Raw genomic sequence first — 27,487 nt, forward strand, 5'->3', positions numbered from 1 at the left:
GAGAAACATAAGGTTTTGACACCAAAACTGGAATAGTGTTCAAAGTTCACATGGGTGCTTATAATTTTCAGATACAATTTTGAGCTATCAGCTTGCTACAAGTACCATTGTGTCCGGAGCCATGAAGAGAAAGCATACGAAATGTGGAAGACAGAACAACAGACTGATGAGGAGGTCTCCAACATACCAGGGGAACGCACATATACCATCTTCAAATGAACACCTAGACTGCCACTGCCTAGACCTCATGGTTAAACTTATGTTTACAGAGAGTTGTATTTTTACCCCTTTTATGTACCCCATTTTCATAAGTTTTTTGAAAAATCCACATGGTTCTGCATCCCATGTTCATTCCCTTGTCTCTGATTGGCTCCTTGTTGCTGCACTGTGGCATTCCCTTATTTGGTTATATGGTTAGCCACACCCACCTACAGTTAAGGCCTTCCCCTTTTGTCCTTACATGTCCCTAATTTGCATGCTCCTCCCTTACCCTGCTATCCTTTCTAGCACCTTCCTTCAATTCTCTATATAACCGGTGCTGCCCTTAAATAAAAGATTCACTTTTCATCTCTTAAACTGCGTGGTCGAACCCTCTTTCCTAGTCAGGTTGTGTCACCATTGTTCATATAAACTACACAAATTATACAGAACCAGCATTTTGGTAACCATCAGTATTCCCCAACAACAAGTTTATTCCAAGGCACTTGTTTTACAGAATTTACAATAATATAGCTGTTTCTTCTTCAGTCAAGACCAAAGCATCAAGATTGCCACACACAGTAAGAGTCCTTGACGAAACATGTAATTAAGGCAAATAGGCATTTCCTTCATCAATGGGAACTGTTCTTATTCTAACAGATAATATTAAAAATTTGTGAAACATACATTCAGAAATCTATTATCTATCAGCAAAAGACCCTTTTTGATCTGTTACTTCTTAGCCAGTTGAGTTGTTCAGAGTAAAGACAGCAGAAGAGTCCAGAGTACTTGCTGAACCAGAACCCTGCAGAGCATGTGATGGATTGAAACTGCCATCTCTTTTAGTCCAATTCCATTGCACTCTCTGAACTACAGAAATAAAGCAGTTGATTAAATAAAAAGACTCAGACTCTAACGGTAAAGTAAGTCATGATTGCAAGTGCTACTATTTGGGAATGGTAATTCTTTCCACAAATTACTTATGACATGTATGAGCACCAGCTAAGGTGATGGTACCTTGATGCTAGATGCTATTCGAATGCATAACAAGAGAGAGGAAAAGCTTTCAGTGCAAATAAATAGGCAACAGAACCACAGTGATATGTAAAGTGAGAGTGGTATGAAGAAAAAACACAAAACAGTTCTTGGCCTGTGAAAGAAATCCCCGTGTTCCTGTTAACAAATTGGCAATACATGTGCTCACTAATGGTTCTGTGAGGAAGTACATGACAGGACACCACACAAGCACAGCATTGAGTCAAGGCAATGTAGCTCAGATCAAAAATGAGCCTGAGCACCCAAGGGGTGCTTTTTCCACAACTGTTTTATTCACAGATAGGTCTGATACTGAATTCCTGAATAACTCAGGAGATTGCTCGACTGCAGGACTGGGTGTTTTGGTACTACTGACTTTCTGTAAGAAAGGTTAGATACCTAACCAATATGTAGTTCATAAGTAGTTGGTAAACACTTATTGTTTATTTGCAAACTGTTAATAATAAACTTAAGAAATATGTGATTAGAAAGAGGGCAGTAAATATGCTTTTTTACTACAAAATCCTTCCCATCAGAAAGTGTCACTTGGTAACTTTTGGAGACTTTTCAGTAGCAAAGATTATACCGAGTCAAAAACTTCACTATGGACCTTAGAATATTACATTTTATAGATAACACATCTCAAGCAAAGTCCATAAATAGATTATCTTCACAATCTGACCAACTCCCTGTGCCTCTGAGATATGTAATTACTCGGTATGTTGCCCCAAATACTTTATAGATTATATTTAGACCCAAAGCAATCAGTTTAATTATTTATTCAGTAAATTTTGCATGCATGGCAAAATGCTGATCTTTGAAGTCAGAACATCTCACATACTGATGCAGATTAACAAAATAGTTTCTCTGCAAATGTCACCATTGCTATTTTTAGAGGACAGCTAAAATCTTTAAAATGTTTATCTATTTTCTATAGCAAAAAAAATAAAGGAAAAAGGGATAAAAATATTTTTCACACTATTGCAGAAAATAAAAACATACACAAAAACTCTCAAATGTTGTCATAGTCATGATTTTTTACAAACTCCTCTACAAAATAGTTACTAATTACTAACAATTATGAATTTCTTGTTCATGTAATGAAGTTAGTATCACCTCTACTGTGATTGTATCAAAATGACACCTTTATCTTGCCAGAGAGAAACCATCAGCTTATGAGAAGGTATTAACATGATTGATTTTAAGAGTCATTTTATAAAGCAAAATTCAGTCATTTCTACTTGACATATTTAGGACAAATCAACTGCTTATAAATGCAAACACAGTTTTGAGTTATTACTGTGTTCCATAGTTCGCTTTTGCTCAAAATTTAACCAGGTCTTCAGAAATATGTAGTCCCTTGAGAGCATCTGGCTGCATTTTCACTTCTGATCTGAAGAACAACTTCAGGCTTGTGTTCCCCACTGAATTTACAGAAACAAGAATTGAAGGACCCAGCATGGCACTTTCCATATAGTAACAGGACATGACCATCAACCGTGAAAGATAACCTAGTACAAGGGAGAACAGAGGACTGAGAAACAAGATAGGCATCATGGTTGACCTCCAGTAGAGAATGGCAGCTTTCAGGCCTTTGGTTTCCTCGTAATAAAGTTATTTTAGATTTGTGAAGCATTTCAGGGCTTGTAGATTACATTTTCTGAATAAGATCTAGGGTGTATTAAATACGCAGATCTAGTAATTCTATCAGTGAAGCAGTTCTTCTTAAGCACCTTTGCTATTTCTGAAATTTGTTTCTCTTAATCCTGTACTCTCATGTTTCTTCTTCACCTAGACCTTTGATATTCTGCTTCCTCTTGCTAAAAGTCCCCTTAGCATTCATACCCAATCCGCACAGAGTTTACTCCTCCTCTTACACAGCACACCTGATAAAATAATCTGTGATGAAATGGCTGAAAATGCAAGTGGCATTATGTCATGCTCATGTCTTTGTGTTGGCATCACAGTGCAACAAACAGGGCAGGGAGAGCACTGGAAAATCCAGGCGGCTTTGTTCCAGGTGTCTGTAGACAGAGGATGTCAATGCTTTGCTGATTAAAGTACTCTGGCTACCTTTGACCAGTTTATTTCATGGATATGAATGCAAAATGCTGAAATGTTAATTTCTGGGAAGATTTTGACAATTCTTTTCATTTTTTGTTACATGCACACCTTCTTCTCCAAACCCTTCAATCTTGTGAGTAAAAACTCACCTTTTATTTCAGTCAGATATTAAAACTTAGGCTCTATACATCTCAGTGAAGCCATGAATATTGCAAATGTCAAATGAACTCCCTGATTTGTGTAGGTAAAGATACTGTAAGGTTCTATAGGGCCCATGCTCATACAGCAAACAGATCCTTTAGGACTTGCACCTGTACTTCAGCTGGCAGTATAATTAGGTCCCATATGGTTAATGAAATGTAACGTGTCAGTATTTTGTAGGCTGAGATTTGTCACATGGAGGTGTTGGATGTAACACCCACTCTACCAACTGTTCAAGAGGAGAAAAACACTAAATCAGATAAAAACTTCTGTGTAAAAGAGAAATAGAAACCAGCCTTACAGCTTCGCATTTCCTGTGTTTCTATCCTTTTCTATCTTTCTGCCTTCCAAGGGAAAGTATATCAATCAAGATACTTTTTCTCAATGATGTTTCAGAGTACCTTCTCTAAGGGCACAACCCCCTGGGTGTTCAGTAGCATAACTTGTATACAAACTACACATCCATGAGCTTCTCTGTGCCCCACATTGCAAGTAGTGTCTGAGTGCCCCTTACTCTCCAAAGTATTCATCCCCACAACATTTCCATCACACTTTTGAAATGTGGGTGTTTGGAGCAAATGCTTCAAAGACACCCTTGTGTGCCAATGACCAGACTACAAAATGCCAAACCATTATAAAATCATTCAGCAGGCCTAATACAGATGGCTGGAGGCATATTCCCATCAGGATACAGAAGGGACTGCAGGCACACCCAGCATACTTCTGATGCAGCCTGTTGTGCTGAGCAACTAGCTGAGTTTCTCAGTTCCGGAAGGTTGTGTCCCATGTCATACTTCCCAATGGACTGATCATTTTGAGCACAATACTGTAATGGTACAGCCCGACAGTGTATTTGAACCAATCTCTCCATCACAAGGCACAATCTCTACAGTCTTATCAGGGCCATGTGGGCAGTCCAGAAGAGCACACATCTGGGTCTCTCACTTCTACATAAACCATTGCAAACTCCCCTCTCCCATGGCCACTGCAATGTCCTGCTCTCCACACCCAGTATTCTCAGGCTAAATTTCCTACTTTTGGTGATTTAATTTGACTCTCACTCTTGAATGGGGCTAGAAAAAGAGTACTATATTTCTACCCCACAGAGACACAAGCTAACCAAACAGCAAAGGCAGGTTCACAGCATAGACTAGAGGACACAAGGCTTCCCTCTTATAACGGGGTTTAATGTGATGAATACGCCATTGCATGTGAATGGAAATACTTCACCAGTAGCCTGACATGGTCATAAGTCACTATGCATGACTGAGATACTTCTCAGCACTTTGCCTCCTATGTCAGACCTATTTGCACATCAAGTCTCCCACAGGGAGGTGCCCAAAGGCACCATCTAGCCCTGCCTGAGCAGCCTGTGAACAACTTGCATAGAATCTGTCTGCATAAATTGTTGGCTGAATACATGTGAATAATGCTCAGACCTGTAATAAAATCAGCTTGGGAGCACTATGTTAACCTGGATGATTTAGACAGTTCTAGTTAACAGGTGAGAGGCCACAGGGAGAGAGAGAGAGAGAGAGAAAGGAAAGTCACACAAGTGAAGCATTCAAACAGGGAAGGCTGGTGGAAAAGAGCAATTAGTTAATCTACAGTTCAAACAATTTTCACTTCCCAATAAAATTCCATAGCAGGATGTTGTTATAACTATAACGCTTACACTCCTTGGTTGGATCTTAGATAGCTTACCAGAAGATACTACACCCCTAGCCTGTCACAGCCACCGCATAAGTCTGTCTTCTGTACAAAATCCGTAAGTTTGAGATCCCTGAATTCATGCTGTACCAGATGCTTCATTTTGAACTACTGAAGCACTCTGACATATAAGCTTGTGCATAAATGTCTTTAGATTTAGGGAAAAAAAAATAGAATCCCTCCATAGAAATTCTGTCTGACTGAATAAAACTTTCAACCCTACATCCTGTAAGACACGGACTATCTACATAGTCTTGAGATATGTCCATAGGAACGGACATGCTAAAAAAAGGTTGAGCATTGAAATACCCTGTAGAGCGAGCGGGCTTCCAAAGCAGAGATGTAAGTCAGAGAAAGAGAGCATCTGATACAACTTCAACATTTTTAGACCCCTTAAATTGAGCTCTTCTCATACTTTCCCTTTACAGAAAGAAATAGGTCAGACAAATTGCCTGTCTTTTTACATATGCATGAAAAGGAGCAAGGAAGGTAACTTCACATCCCACAGCACTGTTGGAATGAAAAAACCAAAGAAGCCACTTTTATATATAACCATAACTGAAGACATATGAGAAGCTTGTATTGGAAAGATAATAGGCACTCTCTCACAATCCTATTTTGTGCACATATCCTAATCTTTTTGGAAGCTTCAGTTTACATGAAAAGGATTTGAGTCCTGCATTTTTCTGCAGTAAAGATGAAAGAAAAAGGAAAAACTACTCACCTATCAAATGCAGCCTGAGGTTCTGTTCTACTCATAAAACCAAATAAGCAGCACCTAAAGGTTTTTATTAATTTTCCTCCCTGGAATTCTTTGGAAACCTATGATAAAATTCTTCTCTGAGATGCAAAGCCAACATGGAAATGGGAAAGGAGATGAACCTCACTGCTAGTCCTCCATCAACAGAAGGTGTAAGATCCCTTTCCAAACTTCTAGCTTTTGCTCCCTTTCCATGCCTAAATACATTTCCACTCGTTGTCAGGATTCAGTACTGCTTCTGGATCACAGCCATACTGACCCAATACTTTCTGCAAGCCAGGGAACACCCCCAAGACCATGTCTGCATCCTCCCTGACTGCTCACTTCTCTTGCCTACAAGGACCATCTTCAAAGCAACCTGATGGAGAGAAAGTGGGTGAGAGATGGTGTTGGGTTCTTCAAGTGCAACATATTTTGTCCAAGAACCTTCATTTGAGAATGAAGTTGGGTATGAACATTGTTGGAGGTAAAATAGAGGAATAATTTCAGCTTATCTTTTACCTTCAAGGCTCTGCTTGCATATGAAAAAATGTCCCATTTTTCACTAAATGCCAAATCTGCATATTGAACAATAGCCATACTCTAGGATTTAAGATAAAATAAATTTAGACTTGTTGGAAAATATGTCTAGTTAGAATCAGATCTTTTAAAAGGAGAATCTGGACTTTAAAACCTGAACTTTAAAAGACAGACTTCTCCGGGTGAAAGAACTTTAAAAAGAGTGTGCAATTTTGATGGTCTTTTTTTTTAACTAGGACTCAGCCTGCATTGGTTGATAGTCATGGTCACATATACCAAAAGTTTTAGAAAATTTCAAATCAGCACATCCTATCTTATTCACAAAATTTTTTACGTGAAATTATTTGGTAATCTTATTTTGAGCGGGGTGAGATAAGAGGGGGAAAAAAAATCAAACCTAATTAGGGGGAAGAAGCAAAGAATTAATGTAACCAGAAAAGAGACAGGGAGAAGTTAAAAAAAAACAAACCACCAAACTTTGAGGAAGGTGAAATAGAAAGCCAGATGGGCAGATTCAAGATAAGATGGAAGCAGATAATTGTAAAAGGCAAAAATAAACAGTACAAGATTACAGGTCACCACTCTATTGATTTGCTAATAAGATAAGAAAGAGCAGCTTGTATCTTGATCTGTGGAAAACCATTTCCTGCCTCACTTCAGGCTGAAGAAGTAAATGGAGTACCAATCTCACTAAAAAATAAGGGTACATGCTCTTGAAAAAAAGGATTTGTCAAATCTGGAAAGATTCGTATAAAGTCTATAAGAATAACTTAGCATCTTGAAAACCCACTTCACAGAAGTGACAGGAGAACTATAGCTCTCTGGTTTAGCCAAAATAAAGATTAGAACAGTGCCTGGGAAAAGAAGATTTTCCCTAGAAAGAACTTAAGTTCTTCACCTTAAGTGAAGATGCTCTGTATGTATCTTCATAAACAATATGTTTTAGCCAAAGTAATAACTACTAATAATTAGCTGGCATTTTATTACCTATCTTACCTATCAGAATTAGGATATGGAGAATAGATTTCTGAACATTCAAATCAGGGAAAAGTGAACATGTTCTGTGATTCCACAATTTGTGGTCAACTATAGTTCATATATATTTGCCTTATGTACTCCAGAATAGCAGTCTAGGACAACTGATTCACCTGCTGCAACTATCTTCTTCACAGAAGTAAGGTATCTTCCTAGATTCTGATCATAGTCCTCTCAATAAGACTTTGCAGTACCTCTGTTCTTCCTCCTAATACCTATAACATCACTTAGGGAGTTAGAAGAAATGTATCTCAGGAAGGAAAGCTAAAGGAAAAAAAATCTAACTTTAGTTCAAGACAAATAGGAAGCATTTGACTAGATCACAGCAGACTGAGGGGCGGTCTGTTGAGAAATTTTCCTCATACTTCCACTGTTCTCAACAGTTAAGTTGCATTTTGGCTGTGGGATTCATTCACTGTGATGGTTTACCATCCCCCCCAGATATTGTCTTTCCACTTCATCTAGTACATATTGCACTTTGAGAAACAGCCATTCCCCATACATTGTTTGGCTGCTCTTTGACAATGTAATTGATTTTATATGGAGGTTTTTAATTATATCACCTTGATTATGTACTTGCCCAGCCACAAATGTTGTCAAACACTTCCAGAAAGAAAAATCAAATCCCTAAATTAAAGGAAATCTTAAATACACTCTTTTCCAGTCAACATATTTAGAAAGATGAGTTAAATTATGTTCATTTAAAAACAAGGCAGTGATTTATGAACAGGATTGTCTCAAAATTCGATTGCCAAGGTAGATGGCAACTGTTCTGTTAATAATCTTCCCAATCAGTTCTTTAACGTATATACATACAAAATAATTATATAAACACTATGTATTACAGCATGGTATGCCTCCACATCACGAGCCTGCAATCAGATTTTAGTAAGATGGATGCAATATTATTTTATCTCCAGTGGCTTTCAAATTAAATTAAGGCAAAGTCTATAATTTTTGACTCACCTCCAAGATCATTGTCTCCTCCATGATTCAAGATTCAGCAAATCAGAACTGCTTTAGGGAAGACTAAAATTTAAAAGATCCAGCATAGGTCCTTTGCATTTTAGCTTTCAGTGATATCACAAGTTAGCTCTTGTAAGCCCAGGAAATATCCTTCATGTATGGACCAATATAAATATATATTCTGCTCCTTAACTCTAGGTGAAGTTCCCAATTTTGAAGCTTCCTTGATTTAATTCCTGCACTACTAAGCTGCCTACAATATGTTTTTGATGCATAAAGATACTGATAACTGCAGGATATCTTCCTTTTCCTTATTTATGTAACAAATTAAATTCTATATTCTTGTAAAGTTTTTTCATACCCAAGGTTTTAAACTAGCCCTCTGGAAAGTGGGTTCTTGTGCTAGTCCTTTCAGTGATGTTGGTTAGTTTTTTTCTGTCTCTCTCCCGTTATTCCCTGCCTTCAACAGAGCCCTGATCTCCCCTGAATTCTCAATAACAGGATATATTTCAAGGAATATTAAATAATATTTTGAGTTTATTTTGGCTTTTTTCATATATTAAAGTGTACCAATTGTATTTTTGACCTTGAAATCTATGAAAAATTACTTCACAAATTAATGATTTAAATTTCCTGTCACCAGGTAGCATACATGACAAAAGAAAAATCTGTGGTTTCAAGAATAAGAAATACAGATTCAGAAGTACCACAGATGTTTATGAATAATAAATAATGGGACCCGGTTCATTAGCTTCTCCTTGACTATTGGATTAATGAGATGTCAACGTATCCAAAAATATTTAATTTGTATACAAGATTGGTGGTATGAAACACATGCTAAATAAGATGGGATGTGAAGGGAAACTTCCAACTAACTCCTTCCTGAATAAAATGCTTTTCATCAAAACTGGTAAAGAACACTAATATTTGTTCAAAGCAGTTAAAAGTTCACACCTTGTAGAATGAAATTCCCATTTGATTTATCAAGTTATCTTTTATTGTCTCTTTTAATATAACTACATGTCAAGCAGTTTATTTTTACCAGCTTCTAAGTTTTATCACAGCTTTCAACCACCAAAAAATGTTATTTATGTTTTCAATTCTGACTTGGGATAAAAATACTTGGGGAACTTTTTTTTTTAAATTGTACGGAATATCTGTTTTCCGGCCAATTCTATAGCATGCATTTTTTTAATCTCAAAGACAAAATATCAATGAGGGAAAAAATATCAGTGAGGAAAGTGAATCACACTGTCACTACCCATAGCAATCTGATAGCACATATTAGAAGGACTGTCTTTTGTAAATCCGCTCTGACCCAGCAAGTACTGTGCAGTGAAACTGTTTTCTGAAAGATTTCCAAATCTCATCAACCTAATAGATCCTTCCCTGAACTGAAGAGGTGCACCCTGGGGATGAGGACAATAACTGTTCCATTTCCATGTTTTAAGCAGCAGAAAAATGGAAGATGAAGCTGGAGGTTGCTGGATTCCCATTGTTTCTTCTCAGTGAAGGCAAGTTTCATGACACTGCAACTTTCATTGAGTTGCTATGGAGTCTAAGTGGCAGAAAAACTGACATTCAAACATTTAGCACCTAAACAAAAAAAACAAGGTAATATTTTGATGATCCAAATGACCTGCTCTTAGCTAAGTTCATCTTACATAATTCCTTTAAAAATGATTTTTCTTTTAAAGCTTGAGAATAGTAGACCTCCTTGCTGAATAGTACACCACCTTCCCTTTGCTGTCTCATGGTATTTCCCCAAAGAATCTTCATCCCCATTACATTCACAAAATGAGGGGTATACAAATAAGAGCACCCCTTTCACTTTGTGTTTTTCTGTCAGTCAAGGTCCTTCACAGTAGGTATGTCTGGCCTGAGCAGTCTAACAGCAATGTTAAAATGTTTTCTGGGTAGTCACTCACTGCAGAACAAAGCAAACATTAGCTCAATACTACTTCAGTTTTCTGTCTCAGTATTCCCATCTGAGAGATTGCATTTGCTCACTTTTCACAACTGGGATGCAAGGATAAATATTTGAAATTAGGAAAAAAAAATCTACCTCTGCTGCACATGCCAACATTCAATAAAAATGAGCAAACAGACAGATAGGATTAGAACTTGGATTGGGTTTTCATTCCCCGTATTTTCTTTCAGATGAGAGATATTTTTCATTTTTGTTACAAGATTAATGTGATTAAGAGCATATCAAATTCTGATCATCCTGATCTCAAAATTTATGCTTGAAACAGTTAAAAAGTAATTTCAGAAACCCCCAAAACACAATTATTTTGCTCAATGGTAAAAATTCAACATTGCTGAAATGGAACATTCTCCAGTCTTCAGAGAGGACATCCTTCAATTTTTAAAAATATATTTTTAGAAATAAATTTTCTCTTCAACTGAAAATGTTTTCTTGGACTAGCACAGACCTTTTTGGTACATTGTTTCAATGTGGGAGTTTTTCTGCATATAAAGCATGAAAAAATATGAAAACATGAAAAATAACCTATGCTTAAAAAAAAATAATTTTCAATCATATTACTTTGTGAAAAGCAAATAATATTTCTGACTGTGATACAATTGTCATATCTAAAGAAGAATAATCTTGATTCTAAATGAAAAATCTCATGTAAGCACAGATTGTTCCAAAAAGCAGGTTTAACATCAACTTGTTGCAGCTTTTTGCTCATTTATTCCTCTTTAATGCACAGACTATGACTAATTTTAATTTTACTTTTTATTTGGTAGCAAAGGATGGGGGCCAAAACAATCTTGTAACCAGACACATTTGAACAAATATGGAAGGGACTGTGTGAAATAATTCTTATCTGCAGGGGGAAAAAGTTCTGCCTTTGTTATGCTTGCCAGATTACATCCCAAGAAAATTGATGTGAACCACCTCTTTATATGCACTTATGATACATTCAAATGGAGGAAAGTAATGTTAAACAGAGAGTACTTTGAGGATGAGTTTGATCCAATGTTTATCTGAAGAGCTGTCTGAAGAAAATGTCAACAATGGTTTATTTCTTAAGACTGTGTTCAAAAGCAAATTACACCTTTTACATAATGGAATTAGATTTATCCCTTGCCACCCCCAATACATTTGGCTTACTGCATTTCAATTGTACCCCTGTACAGTTCTATTTTTCCAGCATACATCACCTCTTCATCCCATTCAGTGTAGCAAAATAAATGGTTTCCAATGGCAATAGAAATTGCCTTTCTAGCTACTAATTACTTTGACTCCAGGCAAATTTTAAGCACGGATTCTCAGGCATTGACCTTGTTTCTGACTAGGAAGGCTTGACCCAAATGTCAATCTAGTCAACAGGAGGGTATTGAGTTCAAACCGGCTTTCAAAATGAAGCCTTCAAACTGCAATGATAGGAAAAGAGAAAATTGTGCATATTTTTCTCAAATCTTTCAAAAAGACCAGGGAAGGCTTTCCTATGGGAAATGAGGTAAACAGGCAGCTCTTTGTCTCTTTCAGTGGCCAGCCAGCCTCTCCCTGGTTTCTCCAACCATTTCCCATTATTTGTGGTGTCAAGTGGTTAAGCAAGAAAAGGCTGAGACAAAATGCCTGTGGTGCGTGAGTTGCGTGGCCCATCTGCATGCCAGCCATCACCCCCCAAAAGCCAAACAGAGGTACAAATTTTCCTCTCTACACCTTCCTATGTGCATCAGTTTCCATGGAGGTGGACAAGATGAGCTAAAAAGAATTTCTAACATGCTTGAGAAATTGGGAGACTAAACTAGGGTACTTCTCTCTGCTGTGCTACCTTGCTTCAGAGAGATGCACAAGCAGAGTACTCAGCTACATTATTGACTTGCTGTCTGTCTGTGAAGTTGGTTTAAAAAGTGAATGGTGGTTTAGTTTTAAGGAAAAATTTGTTTAAGCACAGCTCATATCACAGTGGTTGAAAAAAACATCTGTAAGGTTAACTGAAAGAATTAGATCAGTAGGCAACTCCAGCACACCCTTCATGCCTATTGTAGCAATCCATAAAGTTGAAGACACTTCAGGCTTTAAACAAGTCCTCAGTACAAGGAGTTTCACATCACAGATTCCCTCATTCCTGCTCAGTCCTAGCTCTCTGCCTTGCAGTGTTAACTTATTTGTTCATGGGGCCACAGTGTGGCCTGTACTACAGAACTGATAAGGCTTTTTGAAAAAAGAGCCCTCATGGTGTGTGAAAAAGGTTTATTTTAAATCCAGATTGGTTCAGAGTAGAGGCCCACAAAAGATTCAATGAAAGGAAGAATTGGGGAGTGGGTAAAATAACGATAATAATAACTCCTGAAAAAGTCAAGCAAGGCAGAGTTACAACTCAAGACTTGCAAAGATTTTTGAACGGCCTATGTAAAATACATAGTAAGTGAAGATGACCACTGTTTTATGAGAAGTATCATTCATTTGTTGTTTACATTTCCTATTGAACGGATTGCAGAAACTTCCACTGTAAAATTACAAGAGCTACACTGACAGTAGTCCTTGTTACCTTCCCATTTTTAGGAAAAACAATTGACTTTTAGTGGTTACTTGTATATTGGGAGGCATCACCTAGATTAAATTGTGATGCTAAATGTCAAAGGAGCAAAGCTAACAAGAATCTCTCAAATTTTTTTTGTTTGTTTTAAATATGGAAGTCTTGAGTAAGGGTTTAATAACACACCTTCAGATTAACCCCCCAGAATTTTAATAATCCACTGAAAATACAGATAATTATTTAATGCATATGGAAAGATTCAAACAAGAAGCCTTTTATTGTGAAACTACTGATGTATTGTAGGCTTTTCTTACACTGGATCAAAAAGAGATCTGTAAATTTATCTGCTGATAGTACTATGAAAGCAATTAAATAACCAGTCTTTTTATGCATCTTCTTTTCTCCACATCCAGCTTGGGAAGAGAGGACCCTCCCCCTCCTTGGAAATCCTTCACAGAAATCAAAGATCGTATTTCAGAAGAATATGCTTAATGAATAAAAATTAACTAAAATTAATGAATGTAGATGGCCAGAACTATTGGAAGCATGGAAAGGACTACTTTCAATGGGAGGTCAAGATCCCACAAAAAAAAAAAAACTCCAAAGAACAGGATTCAATATTTTTTTTTCTATTTTGAAATAATAACTATGAATGTAGTACACTGAGTTGAGCAGCATATCTGGAATGTTTACAAGTAAACAAATATATTAAAAATAATTGCAAAAAAACCCCCAAAAAACCAAAACCACAGACAACAAAAAACAAACAAAACCAACCAAACAAACAAGCAAGCAACCTAAAACTCTCTTTTGCTTATTTACCCAATTCCTTTTCTTTAAGACTCATGTGTAGGGTTTTTAATAGTGTTTTTAAGGGGTTACCTGTGCCATAATCTTTGGAAAGTGCCCAGAACATCAGACTTTGTCACATTTCAAAGAAATACCTTGTTCAGTTTGTATTTTTCTATCCCATGATAAATATCGTATCTTCTATTGTAATAAAACATTTGTGCGATGTTATTTACCTGGAAAACCTATTCACCATCATGATCAGACCATGCAAATAGATGATAGAATCAGAAGGTTCCCAGAACCAAAGTTTAATGTTCTTTCACTGAAGTCCAGAATTATATTGCTGTAAATATGCTATGAATGAAGCCTCAGGTATTAACAACAGACCACCTATCTCGTCCACATTAATAATGGCAGAAGCAGGGGCATGTTGTACTACATATATCATTCATCATTTCTCCTTTTTCACATTCAGCTCTTCTCTCATTTACTTCTCTTGTATTGACCAACCATAGCATCTATGTTCCACTCCGACCATTGTTTCCCTATTCCCTTCTTTCCTGTGCACAGAACAAAGCTCCTCTGCCGTGAGACTAACATGCCATATGTAATTATCTGCTCCAAAGAGTGTCCACAGAAAGTGGTAAAAGTACAGATTTTCATTCTGTGAATAATCAGGCCTTGATATAAGCTTGAGAATTCCCACATAGGATATAAAAGCATCCCATCTCAATAAGGATAGGTGTAAAAGTAGTACATAGACAAAACTAGACGAGTCATCAAAACCAGTCAGGATATAAAATCTTATGGTAATGTGATATGTCAATGGCATTATTTTTTACCACGATGCTATTCATATATATTCGTGAAGGCAAGGCTGCACAGCTAGCCATGCCTTCTGTATGTTACATACCCTTCTGTATTCTGTACCATCAGCTGGTACAGAACACCTTCATTAGATTATATAATGTAGAGAGTGATTTATACACTGTTTTATAGACTGAAGTTTTAGATTAAACTGCTAATATATTCATGCATCGTCATACAAAAGAGGCTGCAGTTATTTACCAGCTTTCACTAGCATGATGGAAACATGATTGCATCAATCTGCATGCAAGACTAGCATTGGACCAGTATCTCCCCAAAAAGGGCTTTGAATAGTATACAGTCTGTCAGAGAAGCATACTCAATGTGTGGGAAGGGCAATCTGCTCTCTATTGGTTGTAATAAAGCCAGCAGCATCTGCTGCTGTTCAGCAACGTTGCCACCACTACTCATTCTCTTAACATTTTTCATTTCCAGATTGTATTTTGAGCCTTCCATTCAGAAGTTGTCTGTTTGAACAGAGGCAACATGGTGAAGTCCTAAAACTCATCACAGAACCTAATTCTGTAAAATTCATTAAATGGTCATGTCATTAGTTAGGGGTTGATGAAACCTGCTCTTAAGGCAGTATGAAATTCTAGCCACTTATAACAACATGAAACCACTCAACTCTGCCAGTACAAGAAATAACAAAATCAAGTAAGCTTTCCCATAGTATATCCCCCTAATCATATTCTTTATGACCACTGTGTAAAAGGCTTAAGCTCTACCTCTAATAAATAAAAAGAGGAAAGCAATCTAGCCCACAGTTCTGATTTTCTGGACAACTGATAAAAGCAATTTAGCAGACATGGAGCATATCTCTGTGAAGAAGATGCAAGGAGATTTGCCTTGTTCTCTTGCAAAACCAATGTAGATATGGAGCAAGCAGTTGGTTCTATACTGAGTGTCATAAAAAGGATGGAAACAGTTCTGATCTCAGGGATATAGGACAACTTGCATTCAGGTATTATCTAGAATTGCATGTTTTCTAGTATCTGTGCCTCTGTAACTCAGATGTTAAGCAGGAACGCATTCTGACTCACCTATAGTTTCAAATTATGATTTAACTGTCATCTGCACTATGAAGATCAGATGCTTTCTCACTACCCATTGATCTTAATAAAGTCAAAATTGTTATTCTACATAAATACACTAATTGGTAGATAAAGAAAAATAAATAAACGTCTGCTAAATTAAATTAAGGTCACTTAGGAGACTTCAGAGCAAGCACTTTTACTAATAAGTAGCATAGAGCACACACAATCCTGTGTTTCAAACTTTGTTTTCAGCCATGGACAAATGATGCTACTTCAGACCCACAAAGAATGTGAAGTTAAATTATTAAGTAAAGTCTGTACTGTTGACAACTAACTGGCAAAAACCCAACATCATCATCCATCTATTAGACAACATCAGAGTAGTTCAAAGGCATTCTTATATGTTAAAAAAACAACCTCTTACCTTCAGTATGTACAGCAGAAACATAGGTCCAGTTATAGCGTTTGACAATGTCCACCATAGCCTTTGCTTGCTGTGCATCAGATGGCACAACTCTCATAAAATACTTGAACAGAGTTTTATCGCTTAGGTCCATACTTGTGGCAGAATAAGCAATCTGAGGTATATTGAAAAGCTGCAACAAGTTCTGGACCTGGATAGCAACAGAGCTAGAGCCAGGTCCAATGACACCAACAATGGGTTTCTTGGAGTGGAAAGACGATGATGTTCCATCCACACATCGCACCATCCCTTCCTCCTCTTCTGATGAAATAAGAGAGTCTCTTATAAACTCAATGCTCTGCTCCAGAGCCACAGCAGAATGCCAGCAGGAGTCCCTTATTTCACATCCTAGAGTTATATTTGGCAACAGTGTGGGGTCCAAATTAATTCTGTCAAGGGTATGTAACATTGCCTCCACTCTTTGAATGCCATACTGCTCTCTTACCTCTCCACATTTCCTCTCGTGAACCTTGTCAACAGTTGGCTGATGATGGACAGAGAATAGAGCTCCAATGATAATATCACCAGGCATGTGTGCAACCACCCTTCTTTCGTTTGCCTGTGCTGAAACCAAAAGCCCAAAGTTCCCACAGACATCTTCCTTCAACAGCAAGATTGCAAGGAACAGCAAAAGGACCATTTTAGGAAATGGTTTAGGCTGGTAGAGACAGCATGATGGAACAAAGTTGGAGAGCTGGTGAAAAGCAGTTATCAAATCTTTTGGATAAAAAACCCACTATGCTGATGCTTAGTTAGGAGTTTGCTTGTATTCTCTAAGGAGTCACCATCATCTCCGCGTGGATACCTATGCAGAGCTGCACATGTGGTCATAATCCTCATAACCTTCAAAAATGAATAAATAAGAGAAAGAGCTTTAAAATTATTTATAAAGTCAACTTTATAATCTCTTGTAAGATTGCACCTATTCCTACTGCTGTCAATGACTGTAATACATTTTCCCTTATGCACGCTTGCTTTCATCATTTTCAAGCTGGAAAACTTTATCACACTTCAGCGTTTCACAATGCTAGGCCTGTACTACTTCTAGTATAAAGCAACATCTTTCTCTTTGACACTCTTGTTTAAAAATTCTTTGGGGAAATGTTTTCAAAAGCACTAAAGACAGGCAAGTATTTAATTCCACAGAAGAATTCAAAAGCAACTGCCTTTAATTTCATACACTTTCTATATCTCAAATACATACATCCCACTAATATTCCTTGGGCTGTACTCTATTATCAGCTACAGCATTAGGAAGCGGCTGTTGACACATAAAACTGTTACTCTAAGGAATGCAGAATCTACAAACCTATTTTTTCATTGCAAGACACAACTTGAAACAAAATAACTTTTAAAATAAGTTAAGATTAAGAAAACTGTTTGATATTAATATTTATATTTGTTTTAAGCAAAGGAACAGTAATTAGAAAACAGCAGAGTAGTGAAATTATTTTAATCTTTTTATATTATTACTTCAAAAATTGCCAAAAAACAGTTTGAAAAGTCCTTGTAGACTATAAACAACACTGGTAGAAAGAAGGCAACACAGAGACTATACAGATGCACTGATGCCTAAAATATTTGATCTGTTACGTTCACCGACAGTCTGCAACACAATCTGTACCCATCTCTAGTGTTGCTGAAGGATAAAAAAACAAACAAACAAACAAACAGAAAATACTTCACATCTCGGGCTGTGGTTAATGGAAATTGAAAATGTTCTACACCTAGCACTGGATTTGCAGAAGAATGCTTCTGGATTTAAATACAGTGCTAAGCACACTCTTAAATACAGGAAGATGCTGAGCTATTTAGTGAACCATATGCCCACTTTCATTATTGACAAAACAACTGAAAAATTATGGGGCAGAGCCTGACCTCAGTTTTATCAGCATAAATCTTTTGATGCAATAAAAAAATAAAAAATCTCCATAAATTTCAGACACCACCAATCATTTCTAGCCATTACTAATGACTCTGATACCATCTAGATACTGTAAAGTGAAAGAAACCCTTGCCATAGGAAATCTACCTCTGTTTCTTCCTGGTTGAAAATCTCACAGTATTTTAATCTTGAATTTACTCCTCGCAGCTAGGTCATTCAGTATAGCGCCAAGTAAAACTATTCCTGATTCTGAAGATGAGACATGTAATCTAAAAACTCTTTTCTGTTTGCTGTTAGGTTTGCTCAATTATTATTTTACCTAGACATCTATAAATTATAAAGTATTTGCACAAGGGAAATCATGCCATAGTTTCAGTGAGTATTCCCAAATAAAATCTAAATCCTTAAAAAGAGAAAATATTGAATATTAAATGTTAATCACAATATTGTTTGGTTCAGGTAATATTAATTTGTAATATTATAAAGTCCTAATAATAATATAAAAGTCAGACAACTGTAAAACACTTCAATAAGGTTTGTGGTTTTTTTAGTCTGTGAAGAGTTGGCTTATCAATACTGCAACCCTTTGCCACTAAGGAATAACAACAGTTCAGTTCAGGTTAATTAGTCTCTAATTACAGGCTAACACTATTGCTTATGTCTTGCAATTGTTTGTTCCATGACTCTGAAGTTGGTACCATGTAATTTGAAAACAGTCTGAAGGGCGAATGACAGGAGATATCTTTATACAATATCAAAACTATTAAATTCCTATGGCTTTAATTAATTGAATGTATTATCACTTTAAAAATATTTAATTATTTATTAACTTACAAACATTTGGACAGCAATAGTACTCTGTTATTTAAAACCATGGATCCTTATTTTTCTGAGCTTCTCAAATTAAAGCTATGTGTTCAAACCACAAGTATATTTAGAGAAATGCCAACTCTGCCTCAGATTGTAACTGGATATACAATTAGATGCCTTTTTATAACCAAGTTGTCTGTGAATCTGCATATGTACAAAGAGAGAGAGTTCAGAGAGTTAGGGTGAGCTTGTGGACTGAAAAAAGTATCCAGTGCCCATCCACCATTTCAGTTCTACAACACACATTGACCAAATTTCTTGGTCTTATGTCTATGAATTAAATAATTCCATACAGGATATATATGTTGAAGAGAGGACAGTAAGGCTATTTTTATCTCCTTCACTACAAAGAACAGCTGTTTGCCCTTCTCTGTCTACAGTTGTATCTATCAGTATAAAATTACAGGGTAAAGAATGAGGCAAAGCTGAAAGTCTCCTTTATATTTCTGGTTCCAAAATATTAGCCTATATTATAGCTGGGGGATTCCTATGGCCCAAAAGCAGATTCTGAAAGCAATAAAATCCTTCAACTCCATGGCATCCAAGGGAAAAGAAGGAGTCAGATGCAGACTGCAGTTGCTCTAAACTAATGAACTTTCTTCACTGTACTAAAGTGAAATTCAATTTACTTGGGACTTAAACTGTTACTAGTTACACTGAGAACACTGTTTACTTTTTATATTATTAGGCTTAGGACTTGCATCCAAGTACCCAAAGTCAATGTAGGTTTTTTGTGGGATTTCGTGATGTAGTGAAACAATCTGGAATTTATATTGACATGGCTAAGTGAGCCTACTAAATTTCAATGGATTTTTATTTGTATAATAGAGATCTGGTTCTGTGAGCATACTCTTGTGCTTATAAACTTAAAAATCACAGAATGGTTGAAGTGGAAAGGCACTTCAGGAAGTTATCTGGTCCATCCGCCCCACTTTAAGTTCAACTAAAGCAGATTTCCTAGCTTCATGTCCAGTCAGCTTTTCAATATCTCTGAGGATGGAGCCTCCACAACTTTTCTGGGCAATCCGTTTAGCCACAAAGTAAAAAGGACTGGGTTTTTAAATATATTTAAAGAGAATTTCCTGTATTTCAACTTATTCTTCTTGTCTGTATCCATCCTTCTGGTGGATACAGCTGGCCATGTCATGAGAAGATACCATGAGAGTAATCAGGTAAAAAATCCCAATTTAGGCCAAAATGACTGAACAGAGAGCTGATAGACTAAGCACACTAATTACATTTCCTGGAGAACATTCTCCTGAAGAGAATATGACCAAGGGAACTACTCAAATATACAATTTTACTGTGCTTCTGTCCCAAGAGAATCACCAAGAAGTCACTTCTCGTTTTGATTACCATTCTCTCTTACTATAGGAAGCTTATTATTGCAAGCAGGATGAGTACTAAAACAAAACTAAGTAAAATTTTATAAGCTTAAATATAACTCCTCTTTAAATTGTTATGGATAACCCTAAAGGGAATTTGACATGCTATAGCCTTCAGACTGAGAACAGAGGTATCAGCAATATCAAAGAAATGAACTGTAATGGGAATTATTTCCCAATTAATAATTTATCTTCTTTTACTTGCTTTCATTGATGAACACCATGCACAGCACTTATGGTCAAATTTATTTTTCATGCTGTCAATTTCTTCAGCATCAATGGACTTACTCTAAATTTACTGCAACATAGGCAAAATTAAATCAGGTACCTAATTACTGGTGTATCAAGGTTCCTAGTTTATTTTAGTTATGAATTTAACTATAAATTAATCCTTTAATTTATAGGAGTTCACGTGCTTTAACAATAGATGACAGATGCTTTGGTCTCAGTCTTCTGGTGCATTAGCTTCACACTTGGAGCAATTGCAGAAGTAGTGAGACAAAAAAATAACTCTGCCTATCTGTCCTTTGCTCAGTCTTGCCACAGACAAAAATTTTTGGGCTATCCAGATGGCTGAAGACAGATCTGATGAAACACTCAACATGTTCCTATAACCTCTGTTCTCCCTGGCAAGAAAATCTTCATGCCAGTCTCTGATTCTCAGCTGTACCCTTAGGGCAGAGTTCCAGCTACTTCATGTTGAGGTTTAACTGAGTAGAAAATGAGCATCTGTAATATTCCACGAAACATCACACAAATCTTTCATCATTAAAATAATATAAATCTTTCAAAATTATTTCAATCTCAAATGCAAGTCCACCTGTACTTGCAGTCTGTACAGACCAAAAGAAACAAAAAAAACATTAATATCTAAGGGCACTAAATAAATTTTGATCAAAAACCAGACTATGAACAGCAGTTCACAAAGTGCTGATTTTCCAGTATGTACGTGGCTGAGAGTTTATACATGGAGCACATCTGACTGTTCTTAAGGGCTTCTGCTACCGCACGTGTAACTGTGTTTAAACGTAAAGGATGACACCCTTTCCTGCTGTGACTTACATTATTATAGCAGCGCCCACTAGTGACCCCAGAGTGAAGCACCTGTCTGCTTTGCAACCTGAATCCTCTTGGCTCTGTAGTTTCTAACAGGTAAAACACGAATTCAGCAAAGGGATTTTTTTTTTAATTTATTCTTTTCTACCTCATGAAAAAAATGATCAAAAGACAAGAGTAGAAATGTTTTAGTTCAGACTTCTTCTTTGTTACAATTTTGTAAGTTTACAGCCTGCTTGTTCATAATCTCTGAATCTTAAGGCAGATTTAAATATTAAAAATAAAATGTCAGATTATTGAATCACAGAACAGTGCTGTGATAGAGTGAGAACTCATGGTCCAATCCAACAAAGCACTCAGGAACATGTTCATTGTTTATCAGATGAAGAATACTATTGATCAAATATCTATAAAGGCTTATCTAAAGTTTAAGGTCCTTCTTAAAGGATTTTGAGGATCAGAACAATCACAAAAACTAGCATCCTTAAAATCCATTCATTTGTAGTGACAAAATTTATTTATATGCTATATTTGTATATCTTACAGCCGTATACCTGCTGAGTAAATTCTTTCCAGGCATTCATTTACAGTATAAACCACAACTAATTTAAATCCATCAGATATGAGATAATATGTGTTGATATGGATCAAATCAGTATATCACAAGAAATTAACCGAGGTTTTGTCATCAGAGAAGACAAAACCTTAGCAAGCAGAAAGTGAATTACTGGTCCAGAGTCAGTCATGTCACTAATCACGCGGCAAAGATCTTTCAGTAGCAAAACATGGAACAGTCTTAGAAAAACAATTACATACGGAGAGAGATCTCTCAGCTCATCTCAGTAGGGATCAATGTCAGGAAAAAGTGTACACTCAGGATCCTAAGGCATGCTGAGTTCTGCTGGCTATTGGCATAGCAAACTCTAAACATTGGGTTCAAGCTGTCCTGGCAATCTATCTCCCAATACTCAGAGGAGGCTCGCTTTGCAGAAGGTACCCCATACCCCTTCCTCAGAGGTAATTTAGTTCAGTTGAACAAAACCTGATGCACTCAAATGGTCTTTATTTGAAAAGCATGAAATATGAGCATCCTGTTCTGTTTTGAGATTTCTACCACTGTCATTACATTATCAGCTCTATGAATTTCAGTGAGCACTGGATAAAGTTCTTTGAGAAAGAAAACAGCCTTATAGAACAGGAGAGACTATGAAACAGTTTTCTATAATTCCACTTAGAAATAGGAAAAAAAACTAAGCAGCAAGGAAGAATTTTCACCATTTGGTCATAACAGCCACTGAAAATAACAGACTAGCATGCTGATCTTATGTCTTCATAGCTAATAAACAGAGAATGTTATAATTATCAACAAGATCCTTAGCAATACCAGGAAGTTCTTCTCCATGCTATGCCCACACACATGCACTTTCTGGTTGATGAAACAGTTTTGGTTTTAGTATGTAGGTGTTTAAACTCCCAGGGAAATTTTCAATGATCTCTGCAATTCCACCAAATACACTGCTTACTGCTGCTGTTACCAAAAACCAGTTACACCATATGATGCAGGAATTAGTAGCTCGGGTTTGTTTTCATCTGTAATCCTAGAAATGTTATTAATTAATAAAACTGTATGGTCTGGAGGAGGTGATCAAGAAAAAAAGTAGTAGCAGATCCAAAAAACATTTTTCAGCAAGTCGCAACAAGAGTGGTTATGGTGGCATTCCAGCACTGCCACTATGACAAAATCACCACAGCTATGTTGGAAAATAGAATGAAAAGAAATCTATATAGAGACCCTAAAAAGTACTCTCTGAACATTTGAAACAACTATTAATGCTGTGATCGTGTAACATAAAAATAAGGATGTAGTCAAAGTATTTGATAATTCGCAAAATATCAGCATGTGACAGAAATGTTTAGGAATACAGTTTATAAAAAGAAAAATAGAAAAAAAAAAAGTCATAGGGAATTTAAAGAGCCTAACAGCCTTTATACATCTTTGCCTTTCAGAATTTAGAGTGGTGCATTTTCAACATGTGCCTCTGCCACTTTCAAGATGACCCCCTACTTTGTCCTCAAGACTTAGAAGAAAGAAGCGTCCTGGCTCCCACTACAGTCAGTCACCCCCTCCCCACCACCGGAAATTGTTTCTCAGAAAAGGGTTCGGATGGGAATGGGGCTGCCTGGGTGGCGGAGCCCCAGGGTGCGGGACAGCGCTGCCTGCGGGCCGCGGGCAGCGGCGGGGAAGGGAACGGGCAGCGGGAGGCGGGCAGCGGGAAGCAGACGCTGTCCCTGGTGCTGAGCACCGCTCGCCGCCGGCTTTCGCCTCTGGGCAGGTCTATGGAAGGGGAAGGCAAAAAACCAATCAGCCTAAAAATCAACCAGTGGTAAAAATTGCCACAGTGGTCACATTTGGCATGCAGGATCACATTTTTACAAATTAATTAAATAAATAGATCTGGGTCTTGGAGGAAACTATTGGGTGAGGTGAACTCCCAGCATAGCTACCTGCACTGCCACAACTAAGTGGCTGTGCACACAGACGTATATATCTGTGCAAGCAGACTGGTCTTTAGGTCTCTATCTCCCTGTTTAGATAGCGGTATCGCTGTCCCTCTCAATCCATAATGAATCATTTTTGTACATGGAGACATTACCTTCGATTACTAAATAAGGAACAGACAGGGCTCGCTGAGCAGAGTTGAGTGATTTGTCCCAAGGTCACACAGAAAAGTCTATGGCTGAGCTAAGCCTGGCTGTCCCTGGAAAACAGATACATTCTCTTTTCCATTACACCTTCCTAGCAAGACAAATCCCCACTTGTGAACGGAAGGACTATATCACACACATCATCAAGCCCAGGTATTATAGTACCCCAGCCCCCTGCAGCTCCACACATATCCTGCTCCTGGGGAGGGATCAGTGCCTGCTTCCCTCCAGCACACCGGCACCCTTATGCCCCAGCAAACCCTAGAGAGTACCACACCAGTTGGCTTGCTGGTCCACCAGGAGTTGTACTGGTCCTCCAGCAACCAGGGCACAGCACAAAAACAAGAGAAAGGGAGGGAGAGGGTGGAAGAGCCTCTACTGCATCCACAGGGTTTCTGTCCATAATCCAGGGCACACAAATACCCTCTCCCGCCCCACATCATTACCTTGTCCGTGGCAGCAAATGCTTCTTACCACAGTGGTGGCAAACTGATCCTTTTGATGGCAATAATCAAGCCAGGTAGGAGTAGGCACCTCCTATTTTCAGCCACGGCAGAGAATAGCACTCCTCACACAGACCTTCTGGAGCTGAATAATCCTCAAATGCCTCTGCAAAGATCACCAGCAGGTGAGCCCCACTGGGCTAGCATTGTCACTCCTCCAGCTATAGACACATCCTGTTTTCTTCTGATCACAGGCAAATACTGAGGACCGAGTATCCTACCCCCGCGAATGCATGCACATACACACACGCTATGCAACACGCTGTTCTCTCAGAATCGCCCAAATCTCATTTGAAAGAGGCGTGAACGGTTCCTGGATTTAAGGGAGGGGGAAGACATGAGGAGGAGGAATAAACAAACGATGAAACAACAGATGCTCTCTGGCACCATAGCCTTGGTCTTCCTAAATACTTGCTGCAGCTTGACCCACCTGCTTAAACACCTCCACCCTTCCTCACACATGCACGGTAGCAACCTCTCTGCATTTATAAGGGGTTAACCCTGCGTTTTTCCCTGCTTTGAAGGTTGCAAAGTCCCCCTACAAACCGACACCTCCTTCCTGGCAAGTAAGAAAGCGGCAATCGGTTCAGAGCAGCATCATCCGAATGGGGAAAAAACCCCAACCAACCAAAAAAAAAACAACAACAAAAAACCCCCGCAAAACAACCAAACAAAAACCTGGTTAAAACCGAGTCGCGGAGAAGAGTTTACCCCTGCGGTCCCGGCTACCGTTTGCGAACTGCCCTCGCCGAAGTTTGCTGTCCCTGGGGTCGCGGTGCTGGGATCCCGGGCGCTCTGCTGCCGCACCTGCGGGTCTGGGCTGGGAGGCTAGGAGGCTCTTCGTAAGGGGGAGCACCGGGCTTCAGCGCAACTTTTTAGTGCCACCAAGTGGCATAGATCCCTCCAGGAAACCAAGCAGCCTGCCAGCCCTGGGCTCTGCCTGCTGCTCTCTGGCACGGGGAGAGAGGGGGATGCGAGACAAGCGACTACCCCACTACACACATACACAGACAGCGACATCAAGCAGAAAGAAGGGACTGTTTGCCACTGGAAGGACAGATTGCCCTCTCCAGCCCTCGTCCCTTCTCCTGGCTGCAGGGCAGCAGCACCGGCAAGACGAGGACTGATGTCCCTGCCAAGGGCAGATGGAGTTGCCAGCCCTACTGGCGTGTTTTGCCCCCCTGTTCCTGTTCCCTGCGGGCTGCTCCCTGCTCCTCCCCACGGCAGGTGCCACTTGCAGCCATCCGTTCCTACTGGGCTCCCTCCTCTCCGACACCCCGGACTCCCTGGACTCACAGGCGCTGCAGTTCCCCACCAGCCTCCTGCCTCCACAACCAGCATCCCTGGACCGTATCTGCAGAACTACGGGCAGGCTGCCCAAAAGCTCGGTACCCTGCGACCCTTCTGCTTCCCCACCCTCCCACAAACCCCACACCAACTCTCTCCCGTGCTATCTGCTGCCCGCACATCTACCTTGCCTCGATTAACCCTTCCCTCCCGAAGTCAACCAAAGCTTTGCATTCTCCTCTGGTATCACTGCATTCTCCCAAATCCTCCTCCTTTCCTCGCTCCCCCGTCTCACAGCTCAGCCCCACACACCCGGCTCCTGCTCCCATTCACACCCAGCCGTCCTGCTCCTCTCCAGCCCGCTGCACCACACAGCACCGCACTGATCCTTTCCTCTGCCCGGGGTGGGCAGGGACCCCCGGCACAGGGCCGGACAGGACAGCTCTGAGCTTGGGGTGGGGGTGTATGGGTATGCATGGGTGGATGGGAGGGGTCCGAGGTAGCCTGAGCCCCGACAAACTCAACACTTCCCTGCACTCTATTGCAACAACAGCAAACACCAAGGAACCCTCACAACACAATGCTAGACAGAGATCATCTCTTTATTCAAAGCTATTCTTAGCAAATAAATAAATAAAGTAAAATAGAATAAATAAATAATAAAACAAAATGTCATTTAGGTAAGAGCTGGTCTGGCATTTAAAAGGCTGCTGGGTCTGAGCATTTACCAGGCTGTATTTGCAGGGAAGGATTAGCTCGTGCATCCATTTTCGAGAATTAACAGTCTTTCTCTGCCACTGCTCCACAGCTTGATGCTCCCTGCTGGTTCCCCCCTCTCTCGGTTGCTGCTTAAAATATTATCCTTTTTTTTTAAGCAACTGCTGAATGACCCAAATCCCGCTACTTGATGTAGCTGCCCCAGTGCGACTGCACTGCCACATCTAACCTGCACCCTATCCTCCTCCACACCCCTGCCCCGCTGAGTTAACTTGAATTAACAACTTAAGAACTTAACGTTGTTGTGGAATAGAGGAAGAGGGATAGTCTTGCTATGGCTCCATCCATGATCCTAATTCCCTGTGATCCCTTTATTACTGTCTCTCTTCCACCACATTACCAGCTTGACTGCTGGTTTTGTCCCCAGGCATGAAGGATAGAGATCCCACATGTCCTTACCAGGTGTGGAGCCTGTTTTTTTTTCCTTCACATCCTCCTTTAGTCCCAGCCTGGGGCTGGCTGGGAGCCCATCAGATGGCACCTGCTTCACATTCTTGCCCAACCCTCCTGGTTTCTTCAGTCACTGGCAGAGGCCAGTTTTTAAGCAGAGGACAATGTGAGTGTGTGTGCCTGTGACTGTATCAGTTTGTTCCCTCTATGCAGTTCCAAGAGCTGGTGCTGGTGCTTGAAGGGATGAAGGCAGGTTATTACACGATAGGAGAGATACCACTAGTTACTATTCTTGTCACTGACCTGGTGGAGTGATAGGTAAAGACCATCTTTTCTCTTCCTCCCTACACCCAGGGTCCTCTCAGACATTGTCTTTCCCACTAACCATGGACTGAAATTGCTAGAAGGTCAGGAAGCTGGAAACAGAGAAGAAGAGGGAACATATATTTACAGAGAAGGCATAGATTACAGAAGGTGGGGACGGA

General features: G+C 39.0%; 1 protein-coding gene across 7 annotated transcripts in view; it reads right to left on the minus strand.

Moving 5' to 3' along the window:
* GRM5 (glutamate metabotropic receptor 5) overlaps window positions 1–25,562 on the minus strand; it is a 236,393-nt gene extending 210,831 nt beyond the window's left edge. The window contains exons 1-3 of one of the 7 annotated variants that reach the window (XM_064645014.1): window positions 25,278–25,562; window positions 24,492–24,654; window positions 16,105–16,986 (exon numbers count right to left, since the gene is read on the minus strand). In XM_064645014.1, the coding sequence (XP_064501084.1) occupies window positions 16,105–16,783 (679 nt within the window). In that variant the 5' untranslated portion in view covers window positions 16,784–16,986; window positions 24,492–24,654; window positions 25,278–25,562. Of the gene's footprint in view, window positions 1–16,104; window positions 16,987–23,993; window positions 24,017–24,491; window positions 24,860–25,259 lie in introns of those variants that run through there. The other 6 variants (XM_064645011.1, XM_064645018.1, XM_064645017.1 and 3 more) reach the window with 6 other exon arrangements.
* Window positions 25,563–27,487: the final 1,925 nt, after the last annotated feature.

Source organism: Pseudopipra pipra, chromosome 2 (genome assembly GCF_036250125.1).
Source record: "Pseudopipra pipra isolate bDixPip1 chromosome 2, bDixPip1.hap1, whole genome shotgun sequence".
Lineage (NCBI taxonomy): Eukaryota > Metazoa > Chordata > Aves > Passeriformes > Pipridae > Pseudopipra > Pseudopipra pipra.